This window comes from Cervus canadensis, chromosome 1 (genome assembly GCF_019320065.1).
Source record: "Cervus canadensis isolate Bull #8, Minnesota chromosome 1, ASM1932006v1, whole genome shotgun sequence".
Classification (NCBI taxonomy): Eukaryota; Metazoa; Chordata; class Mammalia; order Artiodactyla; family Cervidae; genus Cervus; species Cervus canadensis.
Genome location: NC_057386.1, coordinates 27,483,002 through 27,505,877, shown reverse-complemented (window position 1 = coordinate 27,505,877; position 22,876 = coordinate 27,483,002). Strand labels below are relative to the sequence as shown.

Here is a 22,876-nt window from a genome sequence, read left to right as displayed (position 1 = left end):
CTGAACATGGGATGGAGAACAAGACCTGCTGAGCTCGAGCAGGAAGAAATTCAGGAATTTTCCAGGGAAATACCCTGGAGTGAGAACAACTACACACATCCCCTTGGCTGGGAGGCCCGCATAAATGCACCAAGGCGTCATTTTGGAAACCAGGGAACAAGGAGGCAATCAGAGGTTGGCAGGGCCAGAAGCCACTGTCGCCTCTAGGGAAAGACATCAGAGCCTAGGAACGGGAGTGGTTGATGGCAGGAACTATGAGGTCAGCAGCTAGAGGCCCGGAAAACATTCAGCTGCTGACAGAGGTGCTGTGAGGAGCGGGGAGACCTTCCAGTCTCCCATCACGGCCAACTATTGGTCAAACCTACTAAGAAGTCAGTTGATTGGCAAGGGAGGCAGGAAGCATGGTTGCTGTTGGTCCAGGTGTCTGGCAGTGCTCGAAGCAAGTGCCCAATGGATGTTTGCTCTCAACTATGCCCCAGACTTGAGCCTAAGCCTTCAAGGGTAGCAGCAGTCTGCCCTTCTGGGAATGCAATTGCCACTAGCTGGCCAGGTACAGAGGGCAACGTGGAGGTCACTGCTGGGCAAGCAAGAGTTCAGGCTCAGAGGAGAGAGACAGGGCAGCGGCTGGTGGGCAGCTCCACCCCAGCAGCTCTGCTTGAGCTCTGCCTATGATCAGGGTGGCCCAGTGTCACCAGGGGGCATCGTGACGCCAGGTCGGATGACAGAACACACAAGTTCCAGTTCCCTGCTCACCAGGTGCCCGGGGCCTGTGCCGCATCATCCCTAGAGCTGGGAGGACCTGGGCCACACTGGTGACCTGAGAGCCCTGATGTCTAGGACTTTGTGTCCTATGCAATTTTTGAGTGAGGTTGAAATGCTGACAGTGGATGGTAGTTTTTAGGAAAGAGTAGGGGCCTTGGATGAGCTTCCCAGGTAGCACTAGTGGTAAAGAACCCACCTGCCAGTACAGAACACAACAGACTCAAGTTCGATTCCTGGGTCTGGAAGATCCCCTGGGGGCGGGTCTTCTCATGCCAGGTGCTGCATTAAAGTGATTGATTGGTTGACTGAGCCAAAGGTAGCTATACCTGCCTTTAGAGGTTGAAACATACAAGTAAGAGCTTTAAAAGATAGCAAATTTATAAAAACAGATTAGAGGCAAAAAGAAAAGGAAAAAGGGGGACTTCCCTGGTGGTCCAGTGGCTAAGACTTCTTGTTCCCAAGACAGTGGGTCTGGGTTGGATACCTGATTGGGAACCTAGATCCCACATGCCATAACTAAAGATCCCACATGTTGCAACTAAGACATGGTACAGCCAAATAAATAAGTAAAAAAAAAAAGAAAAAATTGAATTGCAGGGGGAGCAAGGCATCCCCAGGGGACCACTTCCCTTCAAAGCAGGAAAATATAAAATTTTATATTTTATTAAAATTTAGTTAAGTGTAGAAAAAGTAACACCTGTGAGATCAACATCATGAGTTGTCTTTTGCCTACTAGTGAAAGTGTTAGTCACTCAGTCGTGCAGACTCTTTTCGACCCCATCAACTGTAGCCCGCCAGGCTCCTTTGTCCATGGGATTCTCCAGGCAAGAATACTGGAGTGGATAGCCATTCCTATCTCTAGGGAATCTTCCTGACCCAGGGGTAGAACCTGGGTGTCCTGCATTGCAGGCAGATTCTTTACCATCTGAGCCACCAGGAAAGACTTTTGCCTAAAGTTCAGCCCTAATCAACTCAAGGCTTGGGTCCAAGTAGTAACTTTTGCAATAGTTCCTTTCTTCTCTGATGGATTAACAATCCCGCCTTAGATAAACATGCCAGCAGAGGTGTGAACACAAGTGAGTCAGCCGGCCGGCCCCTCCTTAAGGGAGTGTTGGTAAACGGCCTTTGCCCTATTTTTCTTGGTGCTGTCCTGCGTTTTGCTGGCTGGGGTCAGGGAGGAGGACTGGAACTGAAGCTGCCATCGAGATGCATGAAGTAACTTAGGTCTGAAAGTGAGGCAGAGCAAAGTCGCCAAAAGGAAGGTGCCCTGGCCCTCCATCCGAGCCCCAGCCAACGCATCTCCTATCACAGTTGTAGTCACTGTGGGTTTTCTGTCATCTGATGCATAACCAGTTTTCTGTCATCTGATGCATAACCAGATCTTGATTTAGATATGCCATCATTTTGTAAAGCCTCTATTTTACTGATTATGTAGGTTGTTTCCAATTTTTATTATTGAAAAAAGTTGTAACTAGCATTGTTATAATGTAACACTTCATATGACTCTCTCAATATTTCCTTGGGATAAAATCCTAGAGATGTCACTTGGGAGTCAGAGATGAAGCAAGGAGAACCTTGCAGATCTCCCTGTGAGGAGCAGTGTTAAGAGAAGGAAGTGGAAAGTGGGTTAACTCACCAGGAACAGCATCACGGAGAGAGAAAGAGCAGTGTACTTCATAGGCTGGAGGGAAAGACGAACAGGGACAACTCTTATCAGAGCTCCACGCCTCCTAAAAATCTCAGGTGTTTTATACCTACTTCCTTATCCTAATGATTCATGAAAGTGGAAGTCGCTCAGTCACATCTGACTTTTTGCGACCCCACAGGCTGTAGCCCGCCAGGCTCCTCTGTCCATGGAATTCTCCAGGCAAGAATACTGGAGTCAGCTGCCAGTTCCTTCTCAAGGGAATCTTCCCAACCCAGGGATCAAGCCCAAGTCTCCTGCATTGCAGGTGGATTCTTTACTGTCTGAGCCACCAGGGAAGCTGGAAAAGGCCATTTACATTTTTCTACAGCTGGAGACAGTTGGTTGGAAGGGAATGAGTTACACGTGGAGTGAGAGGCAGTAGAGGCTGGCTGAGTGGGGCTGCAGTGGAACACGTGTGTTGTCAGGAGCCCTACTTCATCTTGGTAACCAGCCCGTCTCCTGGGAAATCACGTGGTCATTCAGCAACAAGAGTGAAACCAAGCAGTTCCAATTGGGACTTGAACTCACAGTCTTTTAACTGAGACCACTACACCTGGTCTCAGGACTTACTGAAGATCAGGTTCTTGATATCTCATCACAGAAAGAATTCAGTGAGAGACAAAGTGATAGGTAAGAAGTGGATTCATTTAGAGAGAAACACCCCAGACAGAATGTGGGCCATCCCAGAAGCTCAGACTGGCACAGGGTAGGGGGTTGTCAATAGGGGTGGTAATTTCATGAGCTACCGAGTGCGAGGAACGTTCCAGCTGTTTCGGGGATGGGGTGGGGATCTGCAGGAATAGGGCCACTGTCCACTTTTTTACCTCTATGGTTGGCCTGGGAACTGTCATGGTGCCGGGTGTGTCACTTAGTTTGCTGATAAGTTACAATAATGAATGAATACTGAGGCTCAAGATCTAGTGGAAATCGAGGGGTTGGCCATTTTGGACCTATTTGGTTCTAATTAGTTTCTGTCGTGTCCTCAGGCTGTGTGGTTCTTTGAAGTGTTGTGCCAGCCCACCTCCCTGCTGTTTCAATGGGAGAACAGAGGCCAAGCCCTAAGAGTAGTCAGGTTTCATATTTAAGGGACATCTGGACTTGCCATACCCAACCTGAGGTATGTGTGAACCACACGGTGGGTTTGCTTAAGCTGTGGACAAGGATTCTGAAGTTGCTCGCAGCTCTCCCCAAACCTAGATGTGAGCAGGCCCATGGCAAACAGTAATAAAGTTACCAAGAGGTCCCAGAAACTTCCTTCAATTATTAGCAAGCTACTTCTCGGCTTTTATCGCAATTTTAATAAAAGTATATGGAGATACCTCTGGTGCTGGTGTGTCTGGGTAGCTCTGCTAACACGGAAAGCTGAATAACTCTTTCTGGATGAGACAGAGGATAGGGTGGCTGAAAACAGGTTTCTGGCCAGGTTTTGCCAAGTAGAGCAGAGATGACACCTCTGAAGACTTGAGGACAAGAACAAGCAAAGGTTGCATCAGCCACCCCCTGCAGGAGGACTGCAACCCGCAGAGCCCTTCAGCTCAGAAATGAAGTGTCTGGCAGGTCACACCTTGAACCTAGACTCTTGATTAAGAGACCTGTGGTCGCTCTACATCTCCTCAGTGAGGTGACGGTTCCTGATAAGAAGCCAGCCCTGGAGAACCAGGAATGAGGGCAGAATTTCCAAGGTCATTCACAAAGCAAGCCTGGAGACTACAACATTATAAAGACCTGTGAAAGATTGTTTGAAGAGGCATTTTACAAAGCAGGAAATGCAAGCTGCCAACATATATTCCTCTAATTCTCAGAAGGAGTCAAACAAATGCAGAATTAAAGCTCCGCATGGTGTGGAGGAGGGCTCACAGGAAGGGGCCAGTTTACTGGCCGCACCTGTGCCGGATGGTTACCCGATTTGTGCTCTTTGACCTTTCTAGAAATGACTCTAAGGAAGTAATCAGCCTAACAGTGGAAGTCCACTCAGGCAGAGACACCACTTTCACTGCATTTACAGAGGGAACAAGGCTGCAGTTCTGTAGTTCTGACACCAGGGAACAATGTCTTTAACTTCCTGAACTGTGGCTTGTGAAAAATGCTAAAGATAACACAAGAGATTTAGGGCATGTTCAAAGTCAAAGCAAAGAAAGTTAAATACACCCAAGGAAAGGAATGTTAAAATCGGAAAAAAAGAACTCCAGTAATTAAACTTTAGTTTTGCTCCTGACTTAAGAATGAGACTCATGTGAAATTGAATTGAATTTTGGAAACAAAGCCCTTCTGTGAGAGAACTTCCAAATAAAGGGCTCTGGGTTCAAGAGTCCAGGTACCCTGGCCTGGGCTCCCCGGAAAGCAGCAACCTGAGGAAGGCCTGTTGGGCGCTGTGACCCAGAGCCAGAGGGAGCGGAGGCGGTGCAGACTTGCGGGCTGGCCCCGGGGTCCCGCGGGCTGGCCGCCAGACCTCGAGAAAGCCATCTCAGAGCCGCGCGTCTGTCCGGGAGGAGGAAGAGGGACGTACCGATCTTGGGGGGGCTAGCTCTCCAGCACTTGAGGGCCGACAACTCTTGCCGGACTCCGCGCGAGGGCAGAGCGGGGCAGGGCAGGGCTCCCAGAGCATGGGATCTCTGCACCTTTACCCGCGGGCCCAGCGTGGACTGGGCACCAAGCGTGGGCACCATCGCAGATGCAGGGTCCGGAGCGGGGGTGGGGGGCACCTCCAGCCGCAGGGGCCGCAGAAGCGCCAGGGGCACCTCGTGGGGACGCGGCCCTGCGACCCCCGAGGGTATGGGACGGGCGCTCCGGACGCGACCCGACACAGAGGACGCGGCGCCTTCGGGGTGCAGTGAGCGAACACGGCGTTAATTCCGCTGGAAAAGGCCCCAAACCTAGCCCTGCCCTGGACTTCCGCGCTCGGCCCGGGAGGTTCTGAAGAATAACTGTGACCTGCTCTGCACTTTTTAGCGACTGCCCTCGGTCGTGTGGGGCGTGACCTCGGGGTGGTGGGCGCGGTGGGCTCTCCCCTCCTCCCTCCTGCCGGACTGGGGACCCGGGGTTGGGCACAGTCACCGCGCCCCGCTGGCGCTGCGTGCGCCCTTATTTGGGCCTGTGGCTCGTCCTTCACCCCCCCTCCCCCACCCCCGACTCCGGCATATTTCTAAACCGAGGACTTCCTCTGTCATCCGGGCGGGCAAAGGTCACCCGAGTTCAGGGCCACCGGAGGAGGGCGGGGCGCAGGCGGGTCACCTGGGCTGCTGCGCGGCGGGGGGTCGCTTCCCGGAATCGCCAGGGACCAGCCCAAGCGGAGGAGAGAGGAAAAGAAAGGGAAAGTTGAGGAGGAAAGAAGGGACCAAGAACCAGGAAGAGGCTGAAACAGACCACAGTTGGTGTCTGTGAAGCATCTGGGCTGCCAGCCACCCCACCCCCACAAGCAATTTAAGAGCGTGGACAATGACCCAGGAGACCCTTGTCCACAGAGGCTCCCTGCCCTCCTTTCTCAGGCACATAAAAGGAACCTGCAGGTCAGGGCTGTCAGGCAGGGCTGTAGCTCACCTTTCTCAGGAAGACACACGTTTTACATTAATTAGTACCCCAACAAGGTGTGTAAATCCTGCGAAGTTCTTGTGAGATCTTTTCCCCAAAATTGCCAATTCGCTGTCTTACGTGGCAACTGAGAAACAGAACTGCTCACTGAGCTCACTTCAGCGGTCACAGGGCTCAGCTGGGAGGCCCAGGTCTCCGTCCCCACCCCTCCCCTCTGCCTCCCAAGGGCCACCCCCCCCCACCCACCCCCCAGGGCAGAGGCTGTGCAGTGTTGCTCGGGACAGAGATAGAACGGCTGGGGCCTAGACTTTGGACACTTCTCAATCTTCTGGTGCCTGAAATGTCTGCCTCTTTCCCTTTTTTTAAAAAAGCCAGATTTAGGGTCATGTCAGAGAAGGGGTTCATCTCTGCCTTCAGCAAGCACCTGGAATGCCGTCACGTGCCAAGTGAGAAGAGCAGAAGCAAAGCCAGAGGGTGGGATGTGGAGTCCCCGTGGGCGGTGTGGTCAGCCCACTAGGACACCCTGGAGTCCCAGCGTGGGAAGAGGGTTGCCAAACCACGGAGCCCCTGGGACATCTCAGGGTGAAAGGGAACCTTAACTGTAGATTCCACTGAACTGCAAGGCACTGCAGGATGATCAGACCAGTGCTCAAATAATGAAGTCCAGGGCAAAAAGGCACTGCAAGAAACAGTCAAACATGTTGCTGTGGTGGTTCAGAGAGGAAATGTTAAGGTTGTACAGTATGGATGGAAGTTTCATGTAGGCGGCGGTGTCTGTGCTGGGTCAGGGTGAACAGGCCTCCAGACAGGGGCTAGAGTTCTAGAAAGAGAAGAGTGGAGCCATGGCGTGCGGGGTGAGTGTGGGGCCGTGACTGAGGGCACCTGTCTCGTGTAGAGATCTTCGCACAGTGAGGAGCACGGGGAGGTTTCCTCAGGGCAGTGGCTGGATCGGGTTTGCTTTAGGACGTCAGCCTGGGAAAGTGAAGGGTGAACTTGGGGGTGGAGCACTGTTAGTCCTCGGCAAGGGTCCAGACCAAAGAGGAGGCCCTGGGGATGGGAGAGAGAAAGGCGCCCAGAACACTTATGGAAAGAGGCTTTGTCAGATTTAGTGCCTGACTGGACGGTACAAGCAAAGAAGAAAACGCCGTTGGAGGTGACTCCAGAGTCACACGGGAGGACTTCATGTTTGCCTGGTGTCTTCCTTACAGTCACAGAGTGTTAGTTGCTCAGCTGTGTCTGACTCTTTGGGACCCCGTGGACTGTAGCCCACTGGGTTTCTCTGTCCATGGAATTCTCCAGGCAAGAATACTGGAGTGGGTTGCCGTTCCCTTCTCCAGGGATCAAACCCAGGTATCCCACATTGTGGGCAGGTTCTTTTACTGTCTGAGCCACCAGGGAAGCCCATGTCACAGGCGTCACTTTATTTAGTCACTTGGTGACTAAATATATATCAGTTGGTGTAATAATGCAGAATGCTAGGAAGGGCACTGAAACTGGTGATACCCAGCTATAGAGAGCTCTGTCAACTGGTGTTTCCTTTTTTTGGTTTGTCTTAAGACTGTTGAAATTAAAACACTGCGTTAAAAAAAAAAAAATTCTCATGAAGGAGCTGTAGCCATGGAGAAGCTCTCCGGGAATAGCCTCAAGGGAGCAGGAACCAGAACCGTAGCTTGGCGAGTCAGGTTGGGGGAGAAGGGAGGGGTCTGGTGGGGCAGAGACAGAGTAGACCAGTCCACGGGACCGTGCCGGCAGGGCTTGAGTAAGGAAAGGCCGCTGGATTTCACCCCTTGGGGGGAATATGGGTGGCCCTGGAAGCAGGGCCCATGAAAAGGGGCAGGTGGTGCAGAAGGACGGGTCAGTGGGTGGTGAGAGAGCAGCACCAGGAGCTTTAAGAAGTTTGGGAGGAAGAAAGAGGTGGGAGGCCTGAGGGACTTGGGAGTCCAGAAGGGTTTGTGCAGCTGTGAGGATGTCTGAGGATGCGGCAAACCAGTCAGCCATGGTGGTAGAGAGTAAGCTACCCACGGGGGCAGGAGGAGACAGGTAAGGCCCAGGCGATCTGGCTACAGAGGATGGATGTGTTAAGCAGGGAGCAGAGCTGCGGGCTCAAGGCAGGCTAACAGCTCCCTTGTCATCAGCGTGGTGAGGATGAAACGAGATAAAACCTGATGGACACTTAGAGCCTGGCATGCGGTCAGGGTCCTGTAAAGGTCAGCTCTTGAGCTGACTCTGGATTGGATGGTATTTGATGCCAAGGAAGGAAAGGGGTGATGGGTGCTGGGCCACAGGGAAGTGCGGTGGGCAGGGGCCTTGAAAGGGGCCTTCTGGGGATTCCACCTGTGTTTCAGTCACAGGACCTTTCTGCAGAAGCCTGGACGCAGAGGGTGGGGGTAGAAAGATGGAGACAAAATGGATACATGGCTGGAGGGCTGCACAGGAGCAGGGGAGGGAGCTGAGAGGATCCAGGTACCCTCCACAGCAACCTAGGGGGCAGTGGTGCGGTCAGTGGAGGTGAGTGCTCAGGCCGCCCGGAAGAGGACTGAGAGGAGGCTCCACAGTGACCTGGCTGGCAGGATGGGGAGGCTGGGAGTGGCCTGCCTGATGGCTCTGGATGGACACCCCAGCACCATGGGTGAGGCTGGGTGCTGGTCATGAGCACAAAGGGCACAAGGCCCAATGATTTACGAAACGGGAGTGTCCTGGTGGCCATCCAAGTTTGCTGGGAGGTATGCAAACATCCTCCCTATGAGTTTCAGCAGCTACGAGAAGGGCCTGGTGAGATCAGCAGCTGGCCAGGCGCAGCTAAGCAAGTGTCAAGAGTGACCCCAAAGCTGTAACTGGCCTGCAGGGGGTCCCAGGCATCCCCGACAGACAGGCCGGGAGGTGGGACTAGGGAACAAGGCTCTAATCAGTGTATTCTTACTCTAACTCAACAGGATTAATATTAATTGCTGACTTTGTAATAGTTCAGTGAGAACTTTTATATGATCAGTGAAGTAAAGTGTTTACAAAGTCTCACTGTTCAGTTGCTTAATAGAGATTAACATCTCTGCTGCGAGTGGTGAGTTGTGAGTGAGAGATTCTGCTCCTCATGGATGGCTTCTGAAGCAGCCAGTGCTTCCAGGGTCTTGTGAGATGTGGCTGAGCTCAGAGCTGAGGTTGTGTCATTGGTACTCGGGCTCGGGGGATGGCGTGCTCTGGGCGACACACAGAGGTCCCCCCAGGAATGCCAGTGACTGGAGACTCCAGTATTTTCTTCCTCACTGTCAGTCCTTCCTGCTCTTACATTCCTATGAGAAAACTTGCTCCTACACTTATGCTCCAAGAAAAAAGACCAAATAATGCCCCTTCCCAGGTGACCTGATCCAAGCTTCCCCTGTCCCGGGTACCCTGATTCAGGCTTATCCACTCCACTTCTCTGTCTCGGGAAATGGGAGTTGCAACTCAGAAACAGCAGCTCAGAGGTTCCCAAACATTACTGTGCTTTACGATCATCTAGGGAGTCTGTAAAAAATGCAGAATCTAGGTTTCTCACCTCACTAGGGTCAAGGTCTTATCCTGGAGGTGAACAGGAAGCCCACACTGCAAACCCTGATGTGTAACTAAATAGCTTCTTACTCTATGTATCACGCCAGTGTGAACAGCCGTGGGATGGTTAATGATGATTCAAGCAAGGCCACGGGATGGACGGTTTTATTAGTCAAGTAAGTTATGATACAGGTATCCCAAGGAATAGTATGCCTCACTGAAAAATGAACTGTATTTGTGTTTATGTATGTAAATCTGCATTTGTAAATTATTGAAGGTATGGAAGTTTACACATTGAGTAGTTAACAGTGGTTTTCTCTGAGGAGAGAAGCATATGTGGAGGGAGATATTCGTTTTTCCTCACTGGATATATTTTTGTACTGTTTGTTTTTACAGTGTACATCATAAATATTGTTATTAAATATTACTGTTATTTTCAGAACAGCTTGATTGAGACATAATTCACATAATTTTGCAGTCCACTCATTTAAAGTGCACAATTCAGTGTGGTGCATTTTTTTTTTTTGGTATGTTCACAGAGTTGTGCAACTGTCATTGCAATTTTAGGACATTTTCGTCATCTCAGAAAATAAACCCCATTATGAGTCATTTCCCACTCCCTTTCCCTCCCCACTCTTGGCAGCCACTGATCTACTTTGTGTCTGTGGATTTGCCTGCCCTGGGTATTTCAGATAAATGGGATCATACCCTGTGTGGCTGCCTGTTAACAGGCTTCTTTTTAGGTTCATATAGTCTGTAGCATGTGCTGGGACTTCACTCCTTTTTGTGGTTGAATAATAGTCCAGTGTATGGCCAGACCATGCTTTGCTCATTTACTCATCTGTGAATGGACATTTGAGTCATTTCTACCCTTTTGCTACCATGCATGGTGCTGCTGTGCGCATTCATGTACACGTTTTCATCTGAATGTTTTCAGTTCTTTTAGGTATTTATGTTGGAGTAAGATTGCTGGGTAAAGGTAATTCTGTAATTACATTTTTGAGGAACTAACTGCCAAGCTGTTTTACACAAACCCACCAGTGCCTGAGGGGTCCAATTTCTTTGTATCCTGGCCTGCAGTTAGTAGTTCCCTTTTTATTTTTTTAAAATTGGTCAACCTAGGGAGTGTGAAGCAGTGTCTCACAGTGGTTTTGATTTTCATTCCTGTAATAACTAATGATGTTGAAAATCTTTTCCTGTGCTTATTGGCCATTTGTGTATCTTCTTTGGAGAAATGTCTATATAAGTCCTTTGACCATTTAAAAAATTAGGTTGTTTGTCTTTTTGTTGTTGCTTATAGAAGTTCTTTATATATTATTTTATATGTTATATATACTGTATTGTTGTTGTTGTTTAGTCCTTCAGTCGTGTCCAACTCTTTTGTGCTCCTGTGTACTGTAGCATGGGATCTCCCAGGCAAGAATACTGGAGTGGGTTGCTATTGCCTTTTCCAGGGGTTCTTCCTGACCCAGGGGTGGAACCCATGCCCCTTGTTTCACCTGTATTGGCAGGCGGATTTTTTTTTACTGCAGAGCAGAGCTACCAGGGAAGCCCATATATACTATATAATATATAAGGATATATTACATTTGTCTGTATCTATCTCTGGATATTAATCCTTTTTCAGATATATGATTTACAAATGTTTTCTCTCATTCTGTGAGTTGTCTTTTCATTTTCTTGATGGTATGCATCAAGCAAAAAAGGTTTTAATTTGGCCTGTTTTTTCTTTTGCTAATGGTTGATGCTTTTGGTGTCATATCTAAGAAGGTTCTGCCTAACCCAAACTCATGAAGATTTACTCCTATATTTTCTTCCAAGTGTTTGATAATTTTAGCTCTGCTATTTGGGTTTATTTGAGCTAATTTTTGTGTTTAGTGGAGAGGAAGGGAAGCTTGTTCTCTGGTATATGGATATCCATTTGCAGAAGAGACTGTGTTGCCTCGGTGAATTGTCTTGGCAGCACTGTTGAAAATCAACTGACTATATATGTGAGGGTGACAGTATTACTAAAAAAGGTAAAAAGAAGAAAAAGAAAACCTAAAAAAGAATAAACCCTATAAATCCTTCTAATACTGAAACTGGGTAGTTAAGCTGTGGGGCTTCCGAAGTGGCTCAGCAGTAAAGAATCTGCCTGCGAATGCAGGAGACCCAGGTTCGATCCCTGGGTCGGGAAGATCCCCTGAAAGAGGAAATGGCAACCCACTCCAGTATTCCTGCTTGGAGAATTTCATGGACAGAGAAGCCTGGCAGGCTACATCTCAAGGAGTGCCAAAGAGTTGGAGACGACTGAGCAACTGAGCATGCAGGCATGCAGCCCTGCAGAACCAGGCCTGTCTCACCATGACAGTTTTGCCAGAGGACCACCACATCAACTTACGTTGCAACACACACAGGCAGCTGCAGTGTTTCTTGTCCTAAGGGCTCTCATCCCCCAGATGACTAAGACTTTTTTCTTGGAACTTGGTGTGGTGGGGAAATAATCTTAAAGGCTGACCCAGTGACCTTTCTTCTGGACGCAGACACTTTGTCTGTAAGGCTTGAGTGGGAGAGAATTAGTTGCCTCTCATCCAGAGTTTTTGGTTCCTAGTGCAATTACTGCAGATGCTATAGACTGAAGATTTGTGTCCCCTAAAAATCCATATGTTGAAACCCATTTTCCCAGTGTGATGGTATTTGGAGGTGGGGCCTCTGGGAGGTAATAAAGTCACAAGGGCAGAATCCTCATGAATGGGACTAGTGTCCTTAGAATAGAAACCCTAGAGCGCTCCCTTGGTCCTTCCACCACGTGGGGACACAGCAGGAAGGTAGTAGTCCGTGAATCAGGAGACAGGGCCCCACCAGACACCAAATCTGCTGACACTGTGATTTTGGACTTCTCAGCCTCCAGAACTGTGAGACACAATTCTGTTACGAACCATCCAGTCTGAGGTGTTTTTGTTCTAGCTGCCCAAATGGACTATGACAGTGGGGGTAAGGGTGAGCTGGCTAAACTCAGTTTGGTTCTTAAAGGGTCTACTTCTTAGTGTTTTAATATGCCTATTCAGGGATTCCTTGGTGGCTCAGTGGTAAAGAATCTGCCTGTCAATGCAGGAGACACGGTTTCCTGATCTGGGAAGATCCCATCTGCTGCAGAGCAGCAAAGCCTGTGCGTCACAACTACTGAGCCCGTGCTCTAGAGCCTGAGGACTACTGAGCCCTCACATCCTGGAGCCCGTGCTCCTCAACAAGAGAGGCTGCTGCAGTGAGCAGCATGCACAGGCACCGCAACCTGAAAGTAGCCCCCACTTGCCGCAACTAGGGAAAAGCCTGTGTAGCAGTGAAGACCCAGCCCAGCCAAAAATAAATAAGTAAATAATTATATACATAAAAAAAGATCCCATGTGCATGCTGCAACTAAGACTTGGTGCAGCCAAATAAATAAGAATAAAAATGTTAATTTATTAATTAAAAAAATCCCTACTTTGCTTCCCGAGGAAAGGACCAAAGTGTGTGACAAGGGACATAGACTGCCATGGGTGTCATGAAATGTAGAAGTGCTCAGTAAAATGGAAAGCACTTAAAAACAAATCAGCTACATTGCTGAGTTGCGCACATGACCCTCCATTTATAGAACAACCACATCTAAACACATTCTGCTCTGCCCCTGAGAAGATCTAGGAGCTTTAGGAAAAGTCACCATCTCATCCAGTCGTTGCACATATAAGACGAGAGAAGCCCAGAGAGAGGGCATTATTTGCCAAAGGTCACACAGTAGGCCTTACAAGCTGAAGCCACATTTCATGACTCCTGGACGAGAGCTCTTCCATCACACTGTACTTCCCTCTTTTTATTTTCTCTGGTTTTGATTTTCCTCATATTCACCCTTCCTTCATCTGCCAGCAGGAATCTGTTTAAGTTGAAACATGGACTTACACTTATAGTCCTAGCAACATCTCCATTTCACTCTCTTCCCTCAAACTCCATAGGAAACGACAGCAAAAGAAATAATTACAGAGCTTCAACTTTGATGAAGCAAGTAAACCACCATATCAGAAAATCACCGGACATAGAACATACCTGCCTGGTAACATCTGCCCCAGAGAGGAGGTGCACAGCTGGCCAGCAGTGCTTTACCTTGGCACTTCCAACAGGATTTGGAAATGCCTCAGAATCAAGCCTCACCTTCTCAGAAACAATATACTATAAAATAAATTCAGTGAAACTGTCGGTTTACAACTGATATACGCTCATTATCAAAACTAAGGAAAATACAGAAGAGTGTAAAGGAAGTATATACTGCTTTTTAAACTCAATATTCTATCAGGAACATCTTCCTAGACTATGAACTATGCATGGAAAACTTTGAATTGTGTGGGACTGCCCTGGTGGTCCAGTGGTTAAGACCCCATACTTCCGATGCAAGGCACTCGGGTTTGATCCCTGGTTAGGGAATTAAGACCCCACATGCTGTGGGGCAACTAAGCCCAAGTGCTGCAACTACTGAGCCCTCACACCGCAACAAAAGATCCCAAATGACATAAGGAATATCCCGAGGCAGCCAAGTAAATAAATATTAAAAAGAAAATTTTTAATTGTGGCTTAATGTTCTGGACCATGGCTATATAATTAATCACCTACTGCTACATTAGATTGCTATCAATTTTTTTGCTGTAATGAATATCACAATACACAGTCACCTTGGTTCCTATTTTTGTGGCATATTTACAGCCTCTTTCAAGGAGCAGAATCAGCTACAAATACATGCCTTGTTGAAGCCAGCCTCCCCGGTCCCACTCTTCTTCTAAACTGACACGTGACTCGACGCCCCAGCCTCCCTCCAGCTCCCAGGATAACGTGCCTTTGAAGTAGCACGGGAGCAGCCCTCCATGTTGGCATAGTCGCTCTGTATCAGCTCGGTCCACTGCAGTCTCCTCCCACAGCTCCTTTTCTAGGAAACACCGCTGTCCTTTGTGCCCTCTGGGAGGATGGGTGCCCTGCCCTGCTCTTGCCAACTGGGACTGGAGCGCTGCCCTCTCACTGTACCCGGTCACTTCTTTGTGTCTTTGGAGAAAATGCCCTGCAAGGAGCTTTGTTTTATCTTTTTATAGTAAGAGGACGCTTGGTCACGTTCACTTTGGCACTTGGTGTATGGTCTGTTTTGGTTTCTGGAAAGGACTGGCTTTTACAGGGTCTCAGGAGGAGACGGGGTTAGCTACCAGTGGGACCCCAGCAGCCCCAGACTCTCTGCTTTGTGGCTTCCCTTTCACTGATTTGTGTGCATTTATTGGAAAACACAGAGACTTCCAGGAACTGGTAGCAGGCCAGGCTCATTTATGCTGCCTAGTGGGTACTGGCGGAGAAGGCAATGGCACCCCACTCCAGTACTCTTGCCTGGAAAATTCCATGGATGGAGGAGCCTGGTAGGCTGCGGTCCATGGGGTCACTAAGAGTTGGACACGACTGAAGTGACTTAGCAGCAGCAGTGGGTACTGGATTCTATTTCCTTGTCCAACTCAAATCAGTCTGTTAAGGTCTTGGGCTTGTTAATGCCAGGATGATGTTGAGACAAGCACTGGGAGAAAAGATGCTGAAACCTTAGGATGGTGGAGCCAAACTGACAGAGTGGGAAAATCAACATGTAGAAAAATACTCCCAAACCTAAGTGCTCACTTAGGACTTCCAGAAGGCTAAAAATAACCATGCAAGTCAGGGATCAAGACTGTTTTCTTTAAAAAAAAAAAAAAAAAAAAGGTGAAAACAGTTTTACTGAAGTCTCAGGAATTGGTTTGCTAGTCACCATTTCTGGATCAATGAAAAAAAAAAACAAACCGAGGAAAGGGGGTTGGAGACCACACACATGAGCTGCCACAGGAAGGAAGCTTCTGGTGTGAGCCAAGTAGCCTGTTTATTCAACAAACATGCATCAAGCAACTATGTATCAAGTGTTAGGACAGTGGTTGGGGATATAGGAATAAGAGATACAGAGGGGCTTATGGAGTAAAAAAAATAAGGTATATGTTAGGATATGATGGGACAGTGACAATGTAGCCAAAGTGCCCAAGAAAATCTGGGCAAATCATGGATGTTGCAAAGTCAAAGGTAATCTTGAGCTGGGGTTTCAAGGATGAATGGGAGTTTGCTAGACAGCCAAAATGTGGGGAGTTGGGAAGGGAGGAAGCAGTCAGAGGAGTGCAGGCACATGCATGAGTGTGGATGCAGAAGAAAGCTTGGTGTGTTTGCAGCCTGACTTGCATACGAGAACTGACTCGGGTGCTGGGAATCCTCCGCTTTTGTGGTGGGAATAGATGTGATGTGGGTACAGCAGGTATGGGATGCTAGGAGCAGGGATCAGATCACGATCAGCTCCGAGACCCCAAAAGTTTCTCCCAATGGTTGGTTGTTGGGCCCTGATGAGTTTTTATGGGCCTGGTTATGACTGGAAGGTCTACTTTGTTTTATTTCATTACAATCAGTGTGTGTGTGTGTGTGTGTGTGTGTGTGAGTCACTCAGTTGTGTCCAACTCTCCAATCCCATGGGCTGTAGCCCACCAGGCTCCTCGGTCCATGAGGATTCTCCAGGCAAGAATACTGGAGTGCCATGCCCTCCTACAGGGGATATTCCCGATGCAGAGATCGAACCTGGGTCTCCTGCGTTGCAGGCAGATTCTTTTTTTTTTGCAGGCAGATTCTTTACCATCTGAGCCACCGGGGAAGCCCCCCTTAAACCCCTCCCCATTTCCAGCCTGAGCCCGTTGGAGCAGCATATCTGACCCTCTGCCCACTGGTCCTTCAGAATAAGGCCCTGAGAAGACCACAGTGTTTATAAAAAGGCTTGAAAAGCATTACTATCTTTTCAAGGAACTCTATGCTTTGAACTTACCAAAATGTATACAGAATTGTTTCTAATTTAGCCTTCACTTGTATGGATAGAAGCTGAGTACAGAGGGAAGAATTTTTATTAGTCATGTAGTAGTAGTTAAAAATATATAATCATTTTATTGCACTTCACTATTATGCTTTAAAGATACTGCATTTTTAATGAACTGAAGGGTTGTGGACCTATGACAGCAAGTCTACTACTGGTGCCATTTTTCCAACATTTGCTTATTTTGTGTATCTGTGTGACATTTCAGTAATTCTTGCAATATTTCAAACTTTTTCATTATTATTTATTAGTTATGGTGATATGTGATCCATGATCTTTGATGTTATTGTTACAACTGGCTGAAGGCTCAGATGATATCTACTTTTCAACTAAGGTATGTATGTTATTTTTTTTAGATGTAATGCTATTGCATACTTAATAGACTATAGTATAGTGTTGACGTTACTTTTATATGCACTGGGAAACCAAAAAATTCCTATTGACTTGCTTTATTGCAGTGGTCTGGGCCTGAACTTACAGTATCTTTGAAGTCTGCTTGTACTTTAAAAAGTAATACAGAAAAAATAAATAAATAAAAAGTAATACAGGCTTCCTTTAAAAGAAAAAAAAAAGCAAAATAAAACTGTACAGAATTCTGTGAAATTAAGAAGTGCTAGAGTCCTTCCTTCCCTGGCCAAACTAAAGAGCAGCTGCTATTGACAAGTCTGGTGTGTGTTCTCTTAGAATATACATACAGAAATGTGTGTTTACTTTTTGTTTTGAAATGTAAATGAAACAATTCTATGGACCCCAGCACAAAAGCAACAAATGAATACTCAGTCTGTAGGCTGCACTTCCCAGTCACATTCAGTTCCCAAGAGTCCGGGAGAAGGTCTCCAAGCCCTTTTCTAGCCTGAACCTCAGCATGTGCACAACTACTGTTTCTGCAGACACAGCAGTGGTGCCTATCAGGCCAACACCCATTATCCAGTTCCTGGACCTTGAACTGTTCTTTTTCCTCAGCCTCTAGCATGGCACCTTGCCCATTCCAGGAGCTTTAATCCGTATCTGTTAATAACATTCATTTAAACATCACATGGTTCATTAAATTAGCAGAACCTACAAGTATTAAGGAACTGGGTAAGGTGACCAAGAATATCCACTTAGTTGTCTAATGACTTAGATGCCTCCTCTTGAAAATGGAACTGTTTTCTCTTTTTAAGGGGTTGGCTAAGGGGCTTACTTAGGTGAGCTCCTCTGGCTAAATGCCTCATTGGAATCCAGCCATGAAGCTCAGAGCAATGGAAGAAAGCACTGACAGTACACAACGTCAGATGTTCTCTTAAGCACATGTCGGTCGTTCGCTTACCCTAACAAAGTGGTGACCTACTTTCCCGCAGAAAGTCAGGAATCAATTCTGTCTTCCTTTCTGCTTCAGAATCCCAGCACTGACTGCCATTTATTAAACGTCTGACCTCAGAGGAGTCTCTTAAGCTTCAGTTTCTTTGTGTGAAACTAAAAGGATCATTAAAAAACCTGTGTTTGTACAGTCATTTGAAGAATTGAACACGGTGACCTTTGTGCGATTGTGAGTCAGGCTTGGAGAAGTCAGAGCACAGTGACCAGATGGCCTCGGCTGCAAGGCCTGCTCTGCCAGTGTCAGCTGGGTGACCCCAGGCAGATGACTCAGCCTCTCACTAGTCCTCTGTTTCTCATCTATAACCTGGGGACGTAACTGGATTATTTTCAAGATTGAGTAAGATCATGTGTTTAGCGAGGTCCTTGGCGCTGACAGTGAGTTGAATGTATAGTTACCATGATAATTCTGAATGTGGGCCCGCCGTGAAACTTTCCTTTCTCTTCGTCCCCTTCATCCTTCCCTTTGACTCGTCTAAATAACCCAGAGCAAGATTCCAGAGCTCTGCATGCTGGGTTAGGAAACTAGAGGCTGAAAGACTGAAAACTGCATGCTGCCAGGGACTGAACTGTATTCTCCGCAAATCCGAGGGTTGAAGCCTTAATCCCCAATATGACTGTAGTTTGAGATGGGGTCTTTAGGAGCTCATTAAGGTTAAGTGAGGGGCTTCCCAGGTGGTGATAGTGGTAAAGTACCCACATGCCAACGCAGGAGACATAAGAGACTTGTGTTCGATCCCTGGCTCGGGAACATCCCTTGGAGGAGGGCATGGCAATCCACTCCAGTATTCTTGCTTGGAGAATCCCCACAGACAGAGGAGCCTGATGGGCTATGGTCCATAGGGTTGCAAAGAGTCAGACACGACTGAAGTGACCTTATCACGCACGCGCACAAGGTTAAGTGAGGTCATAATGGTGGGCCCTAACCCTATAGGACTGGTGGCCTTGTAAGAAGAGGAAGAGAGAAACTTCCCTCTCCCCTCTGCTTGTGAGCAGATAGGGAGAAGATGGCCATCTGCATGCCAAGAAGCAAACCCTCTCCAGAAATCAACCCTGCTATACTTTGATTTTATACTTTCAGCCTCCTGAATTGTGAGAGAAAAATATATTTCTGCTGTTTAAGCTGCCCAGACTGGTATTTTGCCACGGTGGCCTGAGCAGACTAAGACACCTGGCTTCCTTGAATCTTCAAACTGGCTGTGGAATTATTTATTTTTAACAAGTTTACGGCTCCTCTTACAAGTAGGGGATGTTGCTGAAGCTGCATGATCTTTTGGATATATAAAAAGTATAATAAATTAAGTCAGATTCTTAATTTCTTATCAAAAGGACATATGCACCAACATGAAAAGGCTCAATGGCCAAAGAGGAGATGACTGCAGTATCAAAGAGCATAATGATTTAAACTGAAAAACCGAACATGTAAGTTCCTGAGTGCCCCATCCAACAAACCAACAAATAACTGATTACTGGTGCAGTTACGTAGGGGATCAACTTCTATTCTGAAAATGGCGACTAAAGGGAAAGAAGCATTTTAGCTTGTCTTTTGGAGTCAAACTATATATATCAGGGTAACTAAATAGCCCCAGTTGATAAAGTTCTGCTTTATAGAAGAATTATAGCTGGTATATTTGGAACTCAGGAGATGTTTAGAGACTCACCATTTTGCAATCTCTACTTAATTAATGATTCCTAATCATGAAAGCACTACATGAAAGGTTGATGTGGGTCTTTACAATGAAAAGGAATGGTTGTTACCACGTAAACTCACCAATTGATTGTAGGATCACTGAAAGTGAGACAGTACACGTCTCCTGAAATGATGGAATGGGGTGGATATGGTACGGCTTCTGGTCCCTGAAAGTTAGTGCTCGTTTCCAGTTTGCAAGAAATACAGAGGCTAAAACAACCACTGAGGCAATACCACGAGAAGTAGACAGACAAGTCTTTCTACATGGCGACTGACTCAATTTTTTCAACAATCAATGACATTGGGAGGGGGAAGGGATACGAAGCATATCAACCAGCTATAGTGTGGGCACTTTGTTTATACCCTGATTTGAACAAACCAACTGTGAAAAGACACTTTTGAGCTACTCAAAGCAGCTCAAAATGGACTGGGTGTCCATTTTGAAACCAAGGAATTGCCATTACTATCAGTTTTGTTTGATGGGTTGCTAATGACGTTGTGGCTGCATGAAAAAAAAAGTCTACCTTCTTAAGAGATCTATCCCTAAGTACATAAGGTAGAATAACCTGATGGCTGGGTTTTCTTTAAAATACTTCATACACGGGAGGAAAAAATTGGGAGACTGGGATTGACATATACACACCATTATATAAAAATATATAAGGATCTACTATACAGCACAGGGCACTCTGCTCAGTACTCTGTAATAGCCTATATAGGAAAAGAATCTGAAAAAAGAGTGGATATGTGTATATGTATAACAGATTCACTTTGCCGTGCAGCAGAAACTAACACAACATTGTAAATCAACTATACTCCAATAAAAAGAAAAAACACAGCTAAGTTATAACTGCAAAATAGCCCCTAAAACTTCACACACAAAAGATATTATATGGGGATAGATGCACACATAGCAAAGGCTTGATAATTACTGGCCTTAGACAACAGGCATGTGAGGGTTCATAATACTGTTCTTTACACTTCTGACATATTTTATAATTTTATTTTAAAGATTAAAGAAGTAGCTATCTTAAGACAAAATCTGAACAGAAGTTGAAAAAATTCATTTGCGTTATACTGTCACTTGAAAACAAATGTGAAACTATATCTGGGTAACTTCTTAAATAAGAATGTTCTTACCCACCCACATGAGTTTTTTTGTGTCTTTTCAGTGTACCACTGTGTATTTATTGCCACTGAATTTCCACATTGTTAAAAGATACATTTACCTGTTTTCAATAATCATTACGTTGGAGGGGGGAATCCCCAGAACATCACAGCTCTGCAAGAGTTCCTTCTTACGGATCTCCCCTTGATTGTAGTAATTTCCTGAGGATAACAAATACATGGTGGTCGATTTCTTTATCAGTGGAGATCTATTGTCCACTCATTCTCATCTTGTTCCCAAAAGGATTTAAACTATCTGAAAATTTTGTGGTGGTGATAAAAGTTGGAGAAACACAACACTAGGGTTACTGTCAGACACACCTGTGAAGCACAGTCTTCTTAATCACCATTGAATTCTTCTCCATTTCTGTCTATCCATACGTCTGTCTGTCTGCCAGTCTGTGTTTCAACTGCATGCTACAGGCTTTGCGTACTGGCTCTGTAGTTAGCAGATTTAGGACTGACTCTTCCGTAACCACTCAGAACAAGTAGGGTATCCGGACATACTATTCTTTTGGGCCTATTATTTAATCTTATTTTTTAAATCAAAGTATAATTGATTTACAATGTTGTGCTGTAGAGCAAAGTGACTCAGTTATACACATATAGACATTCTCTTTTTTATATTCTTTTCCAACATGGTTTATCACAGGATACTGAATACAGTTCCCTCTGCTATACAGTAGGACCTTGTTGTTTATCCATCCTGTATGTAATCGTTTACCTCTAGTGAATCCCAAAACTCCTAGTCCTTCCATCCCCCAACTCCCTCCTCCTTGGGAACCACAAGTCTATTATGTCTGTATGTTTTGGTTTGTAGATAGATTCATTTGTGCCATATTTCAGGTTCCTCATATAAGTGATTTCATGTGGTATTTGTCTTTCTCTGATTTACTTCATTTAGTATGATAATCTCTAGGTCCAGTCATGATGCTGTAAATGGCATTTTTCATTCTTTTCTATGGGTAACTTCCATTGTATATATTTCCCACATTGTCTTTATCCAGTCCTCTTTGGGTCATTTAGGTTGTTTCCACGTCCTGGCTATTGTGAATAGTGCTGCTATGACCACAGGTGTGCATGTTCAGTTCAGTTCAGTCGCTCAGTTGTGTCCGATTTTGCGACCCCCATCGACTGCAGCATGCCAGGCTTCCCTGTCCATCACCAACCCCCGGAGCTTACTCAAACTCATGTCCATAAGTCAGTGATGCCATCCAACCATCTCATCCTTTGTCAGCCCCTTCTCCTCCTGCCTTCAATCTTTCCTAGCATGTATCTTTTTGAATTAGTGTTGTCTGGGTATATGTCATTTGGGCCCCTTTAAATTGATAGTCTTCAAATATCTGTTAAACACTTAAAAAGGCTGCCATTCCTGAGTGTGTTAGGAAAATATCCTCCTTTGGAGTTTGATAACCAGCTATTCCAGCATGCCTCTGGGGATCTGGACCACATCAGCACCCTGAATAGCTCATGAATTCTTTATTTTCCCGACACATACACTATACTTCCCAATAATAGTTCTGGTAAGTAACTGCTCTGTATCCTTACAAATAACTTACAGTGACATTTTGGTACCACTAAATTGCATTTCGGGCTTCCCTGGTGGCTCAGTGGTAAAGAATACACCTGCCAGTGCAGGAAATGCAGGTTCGATTCCTGAGTCTGGAAGACGCCCTGGAGAAGGGAACACCCACTCCAGTATTCTTGCCTGTGGAATCCCATGAACCAAGGAGCCTGGTGGGATACAGTCCATGGGGTCACAGACTCAGACTTGACTGAGCGGCTAAGCACACAAACTGTACTCATGAGCAGTTTTCTGGCTGCTGCACCCCTCAATCCAACTCTCCAGCAGATAATTGCTTTATGCTAGTTAACTTTCCTGAGCCATGGTTTCTCCAGCTGTGAAGTGGGAATGATGGCCTTCTCCTGAGGCTTTCCTGAAGATTATGTGATAATACACATCCGCCTGGTTTGGTTCTCAGAGTTAATCTCCCTTTTCCTTGACTTTTTTATCTTTACATTCCCCCTTTTCCTCTCCTTTCCCTCTGAATTACAATCCACCGTCATCATCCAGATCAATTGCCAATCCCTCTGGGAAGCCTTCTGCTATTTTCTTTTTTTAATTGGAGGATAATTGCTTTACAATATTGCACTGGTTTCTACCATACATCAATGTGAATCAGTCACAGGTATGCCTTCTGCTATTTTTCCCTGGCAAGTAATCATTTCCAGTGTTCTGCTCAGAAGGATGAGC

The 22,876-nt window shown here is 46.4% G+C and overlaps 1 protein-coding gene across 3 annotated transcripts in view; it reads right to left on the bottom strand.

Annotated features, from left to right (window-relative positions):
- The window catches only part of PIGL (phosphatidylinositol glycan anchor biosynthesis class L), a 47,316-nt gene that overhangs the window by 18,262 nt on the left and 6,178 nt on the right, over window positions 1–22,876 (bottom strand). For all 3 annotated transcript variants that reach the window (XM_043473388.1, XM_043473389.1, XM_043473385.1), the window contains exon 2: window positions 20,685–20,784. In XM_043473388.1, the coding sequence (XP_043329323.1) occupies window positions 20,685–20,784 (100 nt within the window). The remainder of the gene's footprint in view (window positions 1–20,684; window positions 20,785–22,876) is intronic.